At 41.5% G+C, this 13,968-nt stretch overlaps 1 protein-coding gene across 1 annotated transcript in view; it reads right to left on the reverse strand.

The window, feature by feature from the left end:
• The window catches only part of CDC45 (cell division cycle 45), a 33,265-nt gene extending 19,404 nt beyond the window's left edge, over window positions 1–13,861 (reverse strand). Inside the window, exons 1-11 of the mRNA XM_018556962.1 lie at window positions 13,732–13,861; window positions 12,460–12,519; window positions 10,281–10,373; window positions 9,669–9,806; window positions 9,440–9,589; window positions 8,644–8,702; window positions 8,479–8,527; window positions 5,912–5,973; window positions 4,521–4,571; window positions 3,498–3,617; window positions 349–480 (exon numbers count right to left, since the gene is read on the reverse strand). Coding sequence (XP_018412464.1) covers window positions 349–480; window positions 3,498–3,617; window positions 4,521–4,571; window positions 5,912–5,973; window positions 8,479–8,527; window positions 8,644–8,702; window positions 9,440–9,589; window positions 9,669–9,806; window positions 10,281–10,373; window positions 12,460–12,519; window positions 13,732–13,782 — 965 coding nt within the window. The 5' untranslated portion in view covers window positions 13,783–13,861. The remainder of the gene's footprint in view (window positions 1–348; window positions 481–3,497; window positions 3,618–4,520; window positions 4,572–5,911; window positions 5,974–8,478; window positions 8,528–8,643; window positions 8,703–9,439; window positions 9,590–9,668; window positions 9,807–10,280; window positions 10,374–12,459; window positions 12,520–13,731) is intronic.
• Between the last annotated feature and the right edge of the window lie 107 nt (window positions 13,862–13,968).

A 13,968-nucleotide genomic window follows, 5' to 3' on the forward strand; every position in this document is an offset into this window, starting at 1 on the left:
CACGATCAATAAAGATGATATTCTGGAGCTGAAAGGTGTGCAGGTACAATATCCTCTGAGTCTGGAGGAAAGCTTCCTACCCACTGACCACTAGACATCAGAGATCTGCATCAAACTGCAGATATAGGTACAATGTGTGCATGGAACCCAGCTTATGATTGCAAGAAAATGAAGAAGCTCCAAGTCTTGGCTGTCACAGAGGAAGGAAGCAGAACCTTTGCATACTTTAACATCTTGTTTTGTTCAGCATTATGCACAACAATTTAACAGCAACACCTAACAATATATTAGTTCAATAAGGAGTAGAAGCAGACAAAAGAAAGGGATTAGCTGCAACAACTACATTACCCCATGTCAGCCAGGAACTCTTGAAGCCTTTTCTGGCCTTGTACAGACCAAAGCTTGAGAGCGGAGGAAGTGTAACATGAGTTACAGATGCTTTCAAACAAAGACCAATGTTGATATAATGAAAGACGTACACTAATCCCATAGTTAAGGAAAATAATTTTGATTAGCGATTAAAAAGAGAACACATTTAACTTTGCCAGTTACAAAAATATTACCACCAAAATGTTTCATTTTGTTTTAGGTGGCGTGTTATCAGAGTACCAGATGTGTCAAGTCATGTGTATATGGTTGCTCTGGGAAGATCTGCTTCTGTAAATGTCCTCTATTAATGATCTCATGATGCCTGTAAATGATATGTGCAGGATCCAAAGAAAAAATACTAATATTCACTGTGTGCAGGAGGCATACGCATACAAAATCTCAATTAAGTCCATAAGCTATACCGCTCCTACCTTCTTTGTTGTGCAGGACTCAAAGACTACAGTGACAGGCGCAGCAAAGAAAGCATTGGAGGAGAGATGACCAGAGCTTTAAATAGAAAGTAACAGGGAATATGACTTCACGCATTAGGTGCTCAATTCAAGTTATTCATTTTTTTTAGCCTAACCAACACTGTGTCCATATGTTTGCCACCCAAAGAAAGCCAACAGTCATCGAGTGCTATAGTCACTGTAGTGAGCCTTTGCCCTCATTCACACTGGAAACGGCCAGCATGTACAGCTCTGTGCTGCGTGCATGGCTGTATCGGGCAGCTCCCGGGAAGGACAGGTGTGCGTGATTAGTACGCAGCCCGTCTTTCTCTATGGGACTACACGGCCGTAAGCTCACCCCAGGTGCAGGTCCGTACGGGTGTGGGTGTCCCGGCTCAGACACAGACAGGATCCATCCTATCAGCGTACGGACTCCTGCACAGACGTGCAGAGCGGGTAAGCGTAGGGCAGCCGCGTAGCATTAATCACACGCAGCACCTGTCCTTCCCGGGAGCTGCCCGATACGGCCGTGCACGCAGCACGGAGCAGTACATGCCGGTCGTTTCTAGTGTGAATGAGGGCTTAAAGAAGTCTCACCTTAGATTTTTGGCAGCTCATTCACGTAGCTTGTTATTCTATGTTTCTGTGTACAGCAAACTGAGATACAGACTTTGATAGTTCACTTCTCTTCATTCATGACCACGCTCTGCAAAGACAGACTCTTAACTCTTATCAAACAGTCTCTGCACTTTCCCAACACAAAACCATTCTAGTTCCTGTGCCGATTCATGAGAGTGTAGCATCTCCCTCTGCATTTTTGTGACCTTGTATGTGTCTGAAAAGTGCAGGCACACGGAGATAAGAGCTGTTAATCAAGAGGCCGTCTCCTTTGCAGAGCGTGGTCGGGAAGAGAGAGGAATGAACAAAGTCTGTGGGGTTGATTTACTAACCTTATAAACACTCCACGAACAAGTATACACCTCTGTAGTGTGTTCCCTCCCAGCATGATTTATTGGTGGAATCTAGACACCTTTGTAGTGTGTACACACCCAGCAGGTGTGTTGTGCAAAGCCCTGTATGAATTGCAAGGTGATGTTGTGTAAATTAGCTCTACATTGTGTTGTTTGCGTTGATGAATGCAGGAATGTAAATGCATGAGCTAACCATTTTTGTCTAAACTGTGAAGCAGCATTATATATGCATCATGTGCATGATTTTTCCATATATGGCATTAGTGGAAATATGCTTTGAGACTTTTTGGTTGATAAATACGTTTTGCTGTGTAAAAATCACACGCACCGCGTGCGTTTAGGTTAGTAAATCACCCCCTTTATCTCAGTTTCTGCTGCACACAGAATCATGGGATAAAAAGCAACATATACTGTGGTAGTTAGCGGAGGTAGCTTAAAAACATTACAAGGTAAGACTTCTTTAATCTGCTGGATGATATAGAAAAAACAGCCACATTGCTATCTTTAACAACCAACTTCCACTGAAATGTGTAAATCACCATTGATGTGGACCTTTAGATACCTATATTATATTACCAGTCTTGTAGAGATTAGTAGTATACTGTACTATATTAGTGGTAGAAAGGTTAAAAACATTGTCATTTAGATCTTTTCAATGCTGTCCTCATAACTAAAAGTCTAGGTATGTGACCGGGTGGTCTCTGCAAAAGCTGAAGATCTGTTTAAAATCGCTTTTTCAGTAGGAAACCTGCCACCAAATACCTATACTTTCAATTATATAAGCAGCATTGGAAGGGCCCTGCAAGAAATGCCAAACCGTCTATTAGTCTTACATATTTATTCCAACAATCATTACCCTAATTTAATAAAAGGTCCACTTGAAGCTCACAAATTTCACAAATAAACTTTTTACATAAAGTATGAAACACTACCCAAGTTCACATAGAAGTCAAACCTCCATATACTTGTCCAATAAAAATAATAGGATTTTTGACCTACCTATAAAATTACCCTCTTGGGAGTACAGTATAGGATACAGGCGGATTCATAGAAGAGCGGGTTAGACGCAGATACCTTCAGGTGACTTGACTAGGATGACAGGAAAGTCAAAAGCTCTGCAACCAGGAACTGCAGACCTAAAAAAGGTGCAAGGACCGGACTAACCAACCCAGTGGCAATACATCCCTCGCGAACCAGAAAACAGGACCCACAGACTTTGCCATCTTTGAGCCATCTTTTATCAAGTGGGTCTTCAGGGACAGGGTTCCACTGGTTGATATACCATGGCCCTGGACTTACATAGCACTATGCGGCCAACTCAACATGCTGCACATGTCAAGGCAAGCAACTAACATAGGATCCACTGCCTGGAGCGTCATTACAGGGTGATCCCATATCTTCAAGTGGCACGGTCTGGCTGTGAGGAGCACCAGTCCAGAAGCTGCAAGAGGACAGCCCTAGTAGCAATAGTGCCGTCAGAATCTTGATGACAAAATAAGAAATCCAGAGAAAAGAAGCCATGAGCTCCTCAGTAGTGAGAAATAGTCCATCACTTGGAGGAGCGATTGCGAGGAGAAAGAGGTTATACACGTTCGATAGGTTTTGCCAGTGTACAATCACCTGTTGGTATCTGCAAATGACCCAGCCTGTGAATCAGCCTGTGTCCTCTACTGTACAAGAAATTAAATCTAAAAATATATCAGGATACTCATAATCAAAGGCGATCCTCATACAGTCAATGGAGAGAGTGTTTTCTTCATCTTCATTGCGGTGGTTGTGTCTGGAGACATGTCGCTGCAGAGTTCCCACATCTGTCACATATTTCATCCTTTAAAACAAAAGCAGTGTGGGATATTTTAAAATGATATGTTTCCAGGGGGGGGTATTCTCACTCTTCCCCCCTCCCCTGTATATCAGGGTTTGACAAATCCTAGGCGCCAGGTTGCCAATGCGACCAGAAATTGCATCCTGGCCATTTGTCAGCCCATCCAATGCACATCCGTTTCTGCAGCTGCAATAACTGTGGACGTTCTCCCTGCTGCAGACTCACAGACTGTCAGCGGTTTCTTCTTACAGGCTGTAAATCGGCTGCAGCGGTCTTTGTCAGAGGGACAGATAGCCGATTACAGCCTGTAAGGAGAAACCGCTGACAGTCTGAGTTTCCTTCCCCCCTGTGCTGCACTCCTGCCATCTGTCGCGATCGGTCTCCAATCCAGCAGCTGACAGCCATAGCCAGCCTGCTATTGGCTATTTCAAAATTGCAGTAGCCATTAGCAGGCTGGCTATTGCTCCCAGCAATAAAAAAAAAAAAAGATAAAATTAAATTAAAAATCCCCCCAAACAAATTTAAGTCCCCAGCCCCTGCGAGCACACGCATTTAAATTAAAAAAAAAAAAAACTGGCACATAACTGTTTTAGCTGGCTTCTAGTTTCACAGAAAAAGTTGGCAAACCCTGCTGTATATATATATCATATATACGCACACACACACACACACACAATTATTATATACTGTATAAGCACACAGACAAAGTTTAGGGTGAGACCCAGATGTATGGGAAAACTACATGTTTAAATTAGTGTGCTTGCACAACAATGAGCTCTAGCCCTTCATCCACACTGTAGATCAAACAAGAGTATGCAGCAACACAACATTTTTTACAGCTTTAAGTAAGCCTCTGTTAGAGAATTAAACGAATGACCATAGGCATAATAAGTAATAAATACTCACTGAGTAATTCTGTCTTGAACCCACTGATCAGTCAAGCCAACAATTGCCCACCTAAAAAGACAAAAAAAAAAAAATGTAAAAATCATAAAAACACCATAAGCTTGATGCACGTATACAAATGTAAACAATTTACAACAACTCGAAGAGACAAAAAAAAAAAGAAGAATTAATCTGGTCAACAAACGTCGAGACAGATCATAAGCCCTACCTGTTGAATGAAAATTGCACTAAGACGATTGGCTCAAAGTAAGCAAGTCCTCCGTACTAGATTTACAACAAAATTAAAACTGAACGCAACACTTTTTATTTGAAAGGGACTTTTCTTGGGTGACCCATCATTCCTGGATATTGTCGAGCAGATCCTTGCCCTTTGCCCATTATCTACAACTCTGCAAGTTTACATGGCAAGTAAACCAAGTAGGGGCATTACAAACGCTAAACATGATTTACAGTTTGAATGTATATACACACACACTATATTTCTTTATGTGTAGTGACAGAGCTGGCTGCTATTCAAAAAGATAGATTTTTGGAACTAGAAGTGAAACCATTTTAATTAGGGATGCAGCGATAGATCGGCGCCGAAACATATCGGCCGAAAATGGCACTTTTGGCATAATGCCGAAAGAGCCATGTTTCGGCCGATACATCGGGGTATCCCTGGTTTCTTTTCTCCCCACTGGCCGCTGTTCCAGCGGGGAGAAAAGAAAGCCACCTATCACAGTCCGGCAGAGCGGTGTGGGGGGCTGAGACAGCGCTGTCACAGGAGGCTGGGCTTTGCTCTCTACACCGCTTGATCAGCCTCCTGTGACAGCGTGTCAGAGAGAAAAGCAAGGTACACACACTCAGCGATCAGTGTTCGCTGAGTGTGTGTACATAATTGAGGATAGGGTATGTTAACTATACCCTCATTATGAATGAATGGGAAGTGATCTACATCACCCCCATTCATTCATAATTGTAGTTATAGTAAACAAACAATGTTCTGACTCATATTAATCAATGAACAGGAACACAGAGGATTCCTGTTCATTGATAACAGGAGACACAGAAAAAGAGAATTGAGGACTGTGTGTTCTCAATCTCTTTTTCTATTTTAAAAAGGGAAATATCAGGGGTCTTTTTAGACCCCTAATATTTCCCCAAAGCCCCTAAAAGTAAAAAATAAAATGTAATAAAAAATGAATAAAAATAAAAAAAATTAAAAAGTTTAAAAATAAAATATTGTAAAAAATAAAAAACATTTTTGGTATCGGTTTCGGCCTGACATTTTTTTTTTATTTCGGTTTTAAAATTTCCATTTCGGTGCACCTCTAATTTTAATTGCATGATACTTCATCAACTTACACAGAGACTTGACAGTATTTATCAGGTCTAATTTCTCAACTTACCACAGCATGTCATTTGAATCTTTAGACATAATCCAGGCCAGCTCAAACATCATCATTGCAGACTATAAAGAAAAAAAACCCAAAACAAATTACCCGAAAGTGGAAAGGGCACATTTATGGGTGCATCTCTAAAGCGGCAGCTAGATAGCAGCTAACAAGTAGTGTTTAGCTCACAGCTGTCATTGCAGATACCTTTTATTCAGCCATAGAAAGATGTATCCACTATGAAGTAATGTAACAGCCAAGGGTTGTTAAAATAAACCTTTCCTGAGAGACAATAGGGGCCACCACTGCTAATCTCCTTCTGAAGATGCTGTTTGTCTGGCTATTATACTGACCCAATGAGTTCAATAATGTTTACTTCAGCGACCTGGAACAAGTACGCATTTCAGGAAAGTCACTGCATACCATTTCCACATGTGACACAAAGTATTGAAACCACAGCCAGGAAACTAGCATTTGCAGAATGAGAAATCTTACCATTCCTGGAGGTATAATTAAATTCAACTCACACCTCCAAGTCGAATGACATTTAAATATATTTATATATTTGGTCTGGTTTACAACTGGTAGAGGCAAGACCTGATATTCAATTAAAAGCAAAATCTGTCATAAAGTAAAATAACAGCACAAGAAGCTTTAGATGCCATTCAGTGATGGCCAGGCTGCACACAAGTTATGAGGATAGTGGTGGTCACTTTCTGTACTATTAAAAAGGTGCCCATACACCTTGCAATTATCTGCAGATTTTCTGTGGTCAGATGGAAAAAGTGCAACAGATTGGCCCAGGTGGAGATTACTCCATCCACACAGTTAAAGTCACATTAAAGGATATTTTTTTTTCCCTCCCCCCAATGTTAATGTAAGCACTTAACTTAAATGATGTCTCTTAATCCGATCTTCCTCTTCTTTCCCCATGTTTTCATCTGTCCCTCCAGCGCTGCGGCAGCTCTCCGATCCAGCGCTGACTCCTCTCTGCTTACAGGCACTACCGATCCAGCGGTGTCTGCATGCGGGTGCACGCGTCCATAGCCTTACCTTGCGTCTCTGCTTGTCTCCCGGCCGAGAATCCGAACTGTGCATGCGCCCGCCCCAAGATCCTTTGCGGCCGCACGAACAGTTCCGGACTCTCGCAGCGATAAGGTCAGTCTAAACTGCTGTTTAAGCGGTTTTTTTTTGGTAAACTTTTTGTCTATATCTACTGCTTGTCAGCAGTAGATGTAGGCAAAAACACGGGAGGCTTTAGAACCCTTTAGGTGTAGTTGGAAAAAGTGCAACAGATTCCTCCATCTGACCACAGAAAATCTGCAGATAATTGTAAGGTGTATGGCCAGCTTTAGGTGACCTTGAACTCAGAAAATGGTAGTTTCCCATCTGGGGTTTTCCACACATTTCTTTTAAAGTAAAATCACAAAGCTGGGCAATACAAACGGACCATAAAATGAATACATAAAAAAAATTAAAAAAAAACCACCACAACAACCAACCAGCAGATCAAAATAATCAAATAACTGAAATCTTAGCTGCTCCTGTCAAAGTTGATCTGGTCCCCAATCACCCTAGCATTTCTTAAGATTCTTTATGAATTGGCAGCCCAAATTCCAATGAAGGTGATATTTGCTTATATATCTTTTGTCATCATAACCTTAGCTTGAATTGCCCAGGTCTAGTGTCAAATCCTAGACAAGCCAAGCATTTATAACTCAACACAAATATTTTCTGTGCAAAACTGCCTCACTAATGCTGGGCACACACCTTACAACCAACCATCGCAAGACTTTTGTCTTGCGATGGTTGTAAGGTACTTAAAAAAACGTACGATCTGCCTATCTTGGAGAGGCAGATCGTACTTGCGATGATCGCAAGCCGTGCCCCCCTGAGGGGCGGGCTTCCGATGACCGCAATGCCGAATGGGCAGTGTGCGCTTGCGCACACCGGCCCGTCCGGCTTTTATCGTACGAACATGCTACACACCCGCCGAACATCGTACGAACACCGCCGAACATCGTACGGTTTTCGAACATGTTCGCAAGTTAAAAGTCGTGCGACCTTACAGTAGTAGAGGTCGCACTGCTTCCACACACCTTACGATAATCGTACGATTGCGGGATTTCCCACGATTATCGTAAGGTGTGTGGGCACCCTAAGGCTTGCATTGATGGGTTCTCCTTCCCCATACAGGTCAATGGAAATGTAAAAGCAGGTTGGACGCAGCTTAAAATGATGGTAAAATGCAGATCAAAAGTAAAGGCCAGTGAAATGAGAATGATCTTAAAAGCATAACAAATGCAAGCTACATTTGCAAAAGTAGGATTTTTTTTTTTTTTAAATCAGATCTTGCTGAAAAACATTTCCCTGCAGTATTTTCAAGTGCTTATTATAACATATTGATATCTTGGTCCTGATCATTCCAAGTCAAGGTATTCTTCCCTGGTCGCTGCAAAAGATTGCTGGATGTCAATTCTAACAAGATGATCTGTGAATGCCTCAGCCAAGAGTCAGGTTAGGTCAAACAAGACCTGCACAGGTCCCCAACATGCTGTAATAAAAAGGTAAAACAACTTTACCGATGTTCCATGGTATTCATACTGTTCATAGTCAAAGAGGGTTTCCCTTCTGTAAGAAAAACAAAATCAACTATGCTCAGACATACAATGAGAAATAATAGTAATAAACCTCCAGTTAGTATTACCAGGACAGTATTATGTTGCCAGTATATTAAGGGAGTTTACCTGCGAGCTTCCCACTCTCTCCTCTCCCGTCGCCTCTCAATTCTTCTTTCTACAGCTCCCTACACAAGGGAGAAAAAGAAATACCATAGGTGGTAGTGTCACACAGTCCAGTTAGTGCAGATAGCAGTCACTATATAATACAGAGAGTCTCGGGTATGCATACAGGAAGATATCTTGATTTTGCTGATGTTCCTTTCCTAAAATGTAAGTAAGCATAGGAAAGCTATAGCACTACTACTCTTTCTGCTCCCCTCTAGATTTCATATCTGATGTCAATGAGTCTCAAATATCTCACCTTACAAGTAGTTTACCTCCCTAAACCATCTCCATTTTGAAAGAGGTTACACTATGTGCAAACCTTTCTCTTACATTTGAACACCATTATATCTACGGAGAGCTAAGATACATCTGACCTGCATACAAGAACGTGCTGCTAGCCCTGCAGCAAAAAGGGAGGTGCCGCTGACCCACACTAAATACTTTAGTTATGGTCCAAAGTAAAAAGATGCGCAGGATTTTTGTGAGCATTGGGACATGTCTTTTCACCTGGATTATATGCCTGTTTTCAGCACTAGCAGTGTTAATTTTTGATTACTGAACTCTATTTGGATTATATCTATAAAGGACCATGGACTTTTTTACAACATGGATAAATCGGATTTTTTTTGGTTTGCATTTTTGATTTAAATTTACATTTTATTGTGGAATAGGAGTTGTTATATAATTTTTCAATATAGTGCTACACTGTTATTTTTGAATAAGGAGTTTCAAATGACTGACTTTATAAGTAATGTACCTCATCAAATCGTCTCCTCTTTCCTGAAGGTTCAGATCCATCACTGTCATTACCAGAATCCTCTCCATCCTCCTCCTCCTCATCATCACGGAAAATGTCATCATATGCTGGTATTTCCAGGTCATCATCTTGTTTGATAAGCAACTTGATCTGCATAAATGGTTATATTATGGATATAAAATTGCAATAAAGTATCACCCTATTGCGAGCCTCAGTAATGGACACATACCTGGGTGTCATTGTACACATTCACAACATCTATTGGCCTGTGGGTGTCACATATAAAGAAAACAGCCTCTTCCTGTGGCTGTAGAGTCTCCAGAAGATCAATATTCGCACCACAATTTAGAAGTGCAAAGTACCGGAACTACAAAACAAACCAGAATTATTTTACTTTACAGAAAAAAACCATAACGTTTTATAAAAATATAATACTTTGCTAACTGACTTGTTTTTTTTTAATGCTTCCTTACCTAAAAAAACAAAACTAGAAAGACAGACATAGCCACATAAAGAATCATTACAGAAGGGATGTCGTGTGTGAGAGGCGCAGACAGATAAAAACAATTAAATAACTGGTTTGATTTGAGAATTTTTCTGTCCAGTTGCTGATCCAGGTTAAAAATATTCAGAAAAGACACCCACTCCCACCCAAAGAAACATAGGTGTTGGTTTTGCAGCTAGTTGCCCTTTCTGTGCCGACAGGCATGAACAGAACCTTGGGATAAGATAGAACCAATACAAACAAATAGATAAATCGAGATGCTCTGAAGCAAAGATGTCTTGACAGCAGCAATGCAAAAAGCAAACAAAAAAAACAATTCAGAGAGTTTAGATTTACCTGCTCTTTGTGCTCAAGGAAAATAATTTCAAGCTCCTGCCACCCAGATACCGGAACCAGCGTGTACTGGACATGGTCACACTGAAATAAAGACTAGTAAAGAAACAAATTAGATTAACGATTAAATGATCAGACTGCACTAGAAGTTAGAAGTCAAATTGTAACTCCCTCTGTCACCAAGTGATACTTACTCTCAGCAATGAAGGGTAAAACGGGGGAATCACTAATCATATAATTTCACATCAGTACATATTATACATAGTATATAGAATACATATCTTGCACACTGTTACATTACTAGTTATAAGAGTATAAATACTTAAAATATAGTTCCTGCTCTTCTCTTTCTAAAATATTCAGTTCTGTCTATCTATTCTCTTCTGTCTAAGAAGCAGAAACATCACTGGATGTTGTTGCTTGTGTTTTGCTTGGCTTGAATTAGGCTTTGGCAGTCCTTGCCCAGTCCCCTTCTGAATCATCAGAATTGTGTGAAATTAGAATTACTCCTGGAGGCTATTGCCTCTGCAACTTGAAGCTAATCAGTCTATTCTCTCAACTTACATTTGAAGAAAATGTATTGCTAAAGACAGTCCCTTCCTTTCTACCCAGCTACGACTAAAGGAGAGGACGCTAGTTGCCTTGACATCTGAAAACACATTTTGTCTCTTTTAGGGCTGCAACCAACTAATTGATAATAATAGTTGCCAACTATTCTTATGATCGATTAGTTGGATCCCCTAGCCCTCTCTTCCACGCTGGGTGTAGGGCACAGCAAGCAGTGGGCAGGTGCAGTAACCAGCTTGCTATTGCAATTTGAAATGGCCAATAGCAGGCTGGCTATTGCACCTGTCCACTACCTGCTGTATTTACACACAGCTGCCATCTGTGGAATCTTGTCACTGGCAGCAGTCATTCCCTGGCTGAAGTTATTCAAGCGCCATGTGCTTACAATACAATTATTGAAGAAAAAAAAAAATGGTGGGGGGGAAAAAAAAAAAAAAAGTCATTTTCGGTTTTGGGCTGACACATTCGGCTGCGGGAGGCACGTTGCATTGCCATTAATTTCAATGGCACCCCAAACGCGCCTACCACCCACAGTGTGATCGCCCGCCGTGCCATGCAGTGCGATTGCAAAGAATTGTGCTTGCAGTTTTATTCTGAAGTATACTTTGTTTGTAATAAAAGCCTGCCAGTATCGCCATTTCTCATAGATGTAATAAAAAAATATTGTAGTATCCTTGCAGGGAACTGTGAATTATCTATTTTATAGAGCAAGGGTTAAGGCATATTGCGGAACAAATATAGGCACATTTTCATACAGCTAAAATACACCTGCAGCGTATTTTACACTGTATAAAAATAAGCCTTTACAAGTTCTGCAATACGCACATGTGCAGGAGCCCTAATTGCAATGGGTTATACAGTAGAACAGCACCAAAACTAGAAACTGCACAATTTGCTTAAATGTTTAACAAAGTATCCTTTAGAACACATTACAAAATGACGACAAATAAAAAGCATAAACAAAGTGGAAATCTGCGTAAACAGAAAACACTTCCCATCGTCAATCATCAGTAAAATGTTTAACAGGAAATACTGTCACTGCAATGTTTTATTTTGAGCATTTCAATGAGTGACAATGAGTAAACTCCATGTGCATAAAGAACTACAAAAGGGGGGAATGTATCAAAACTGGAGCAGGCAGAATCTGGAGCAGCAGTTGACCAGGGCAACAAATCAGCCCCTCTCTTCCTTTTCGTTAAGATTTGAAAATGAAAGGAGCTGATTAGTTGCCATGGGCAACTGCTCCAGGTTCTGCCTGTTCCGATTTTGATAAATCCCCTCCTTTGTAGTTCTATATGCACATGGAGTTTACTCATTGTCACTCAAAATAAGAAAACATTGCAGTGACAGTATTTCCTGTTAAACATTTTACTGATGATTGACCATGGGAAGTGTTTTCTGTTTATGCAGATTTCCACTTTGTTTATGCTTTTTGTCTCTCACAGACTGTTTCCAATTTTACATATCATTGTTTAAAAAAAAAATTGAGTCCCTTTAAAAAAACAACTGTGACAGTTTCATTGTCACAGGTCGGCTAGAACTATGATGATGAGTGAAAAATCACTCACCACATAATTCTCCTTTAATAAAGAATTAATAAGGAAAACAGGCTTACCTGAAGTATTTTACATGCGCACAATGCATCCACATCAGGTGCAACAAGGAGAAGCACTCGCTGAAATAAAATAGAAGTCTTGAGTAAAGCATGCATTCCTTCACTATTTGGAGGCATTTCATAACGATACATCAACCTTTTATTGGCTGGTGCCCTATATACACTTCATTGCAGTGCATTAGGGTCATATGTATTTTTAGGTTAGATTCAAACCACTAGGTCTGCGTGTAGTGCACTGCACGCTGACCTGCATTAAAGCCCAACTGCGGTTAAAAATTAACATCTCTCTATAACCTATCCTGCCAGGGGTTTTGTTTTTCTTACCTGGTGAAGCAAATTATATTCACAAAGTCACTTACGCCAGCCAGTCCCCGTGACTCCCTTCCGGCCGTGTCAGAAGACTCTGGATCCTGAGAGGACCCCTGAGGTGGACAGCGAATGGGAACTGTCCATGTCATGCAGGCAGTGACATGGACATCCAGAAATAGGACCCCAGTAGGTAAACAGAGCAAAGGACCCAGTGCTGGATGTTTACATTACCGCAGCTTAAAAAAGATCTATACCCTCCTCCCTTAGCTTCAGAAAGTGCTATCTCAGCCTCTATTTGGATTGCAGCTGCCATGGTGCTGCACATGTGATCAGCTATGAAACCAGCCATTTCAGGGCTGGAAAGTTTAGTTGAGAGCGGAAATAAGCACACTGGCAAACCTGATTCACACTAAGCGGCACAAGAACATCTGCAAAGGAGAATCTCCCATTGATTTTAATGGTTGGCACATGTGGCAAGGCAGCTCATGCAGCATTTTTAGCTGCGAGAGTCCCGTTCACACAACAGGGTCAGAGCGTCCTCGATTAAGGTGCCATTACTTGTTAACGGCACCGTGGATGGTGAAATGTGCATTCCCCCCCCCAAAAAAAAGTCTGCTTTCCCCCCCCTCCCCCCCCCACTCGCGAGTGTCGGTGTGGACCAGGTGTATTGAAACCAATAGGTTTTGGCTTGTCAATGAATTGGGCTTCCATTGAGCAACACAGCCCAATGCATGTGGTGTAAATATAGCCTTTGCTTGGACACACATTGAGGTCCCATTAGGAATGGAAGGAATGAATGCCCCCCCCATGACACAAGAATAGATGTGAATAGGAGGTCCCTTTCCATACAATACACTGCAGCTTGGGACAGACGGAAAATACTAAATACTTCTCAATGGCCTGTCAAGGCACAGTAAACAGCCTGGACTACCAACCTCCCTGTGCACACACCGTCCGCCTCACCTGGTGCACTATGACATCGTAAAACTCCTTACGAAGGTCGGTGACAAACATTCTCTGCGGCTGGCGGGGATCTGTCCTCGAAACTGGCGCTAAACTTCTCTCCCCGCATAAACCAATCACAGAGTTTGCTTGTCCCTGACGTAAGAGCGAACCCAGCCACTGACAGCTAACGCTTACAGTGCCAATACAGGCCAGCCAGCCAATGAGAGTTCTCTGTGAGCTTCTGCCGTCACGTCC

The sequence above is a fragment of the Nanorana parkeri genome, unplaced genomic scaffold (genome assembly GCF_000935625.1).
Source record: "Nanorana parkeri isolate BGI_ZX_2015 unplaced genomic scaffold, ASM93562v1 scaffold260, whole genome shotgun sequence".
Classification (NCBI taxonomy): domain Eukaryota; kingdom Metazoa; phylum Chordata; class Amphibia; order Anura; family Dicroglossidae; genus Nanorana; species Nanorana parkeri.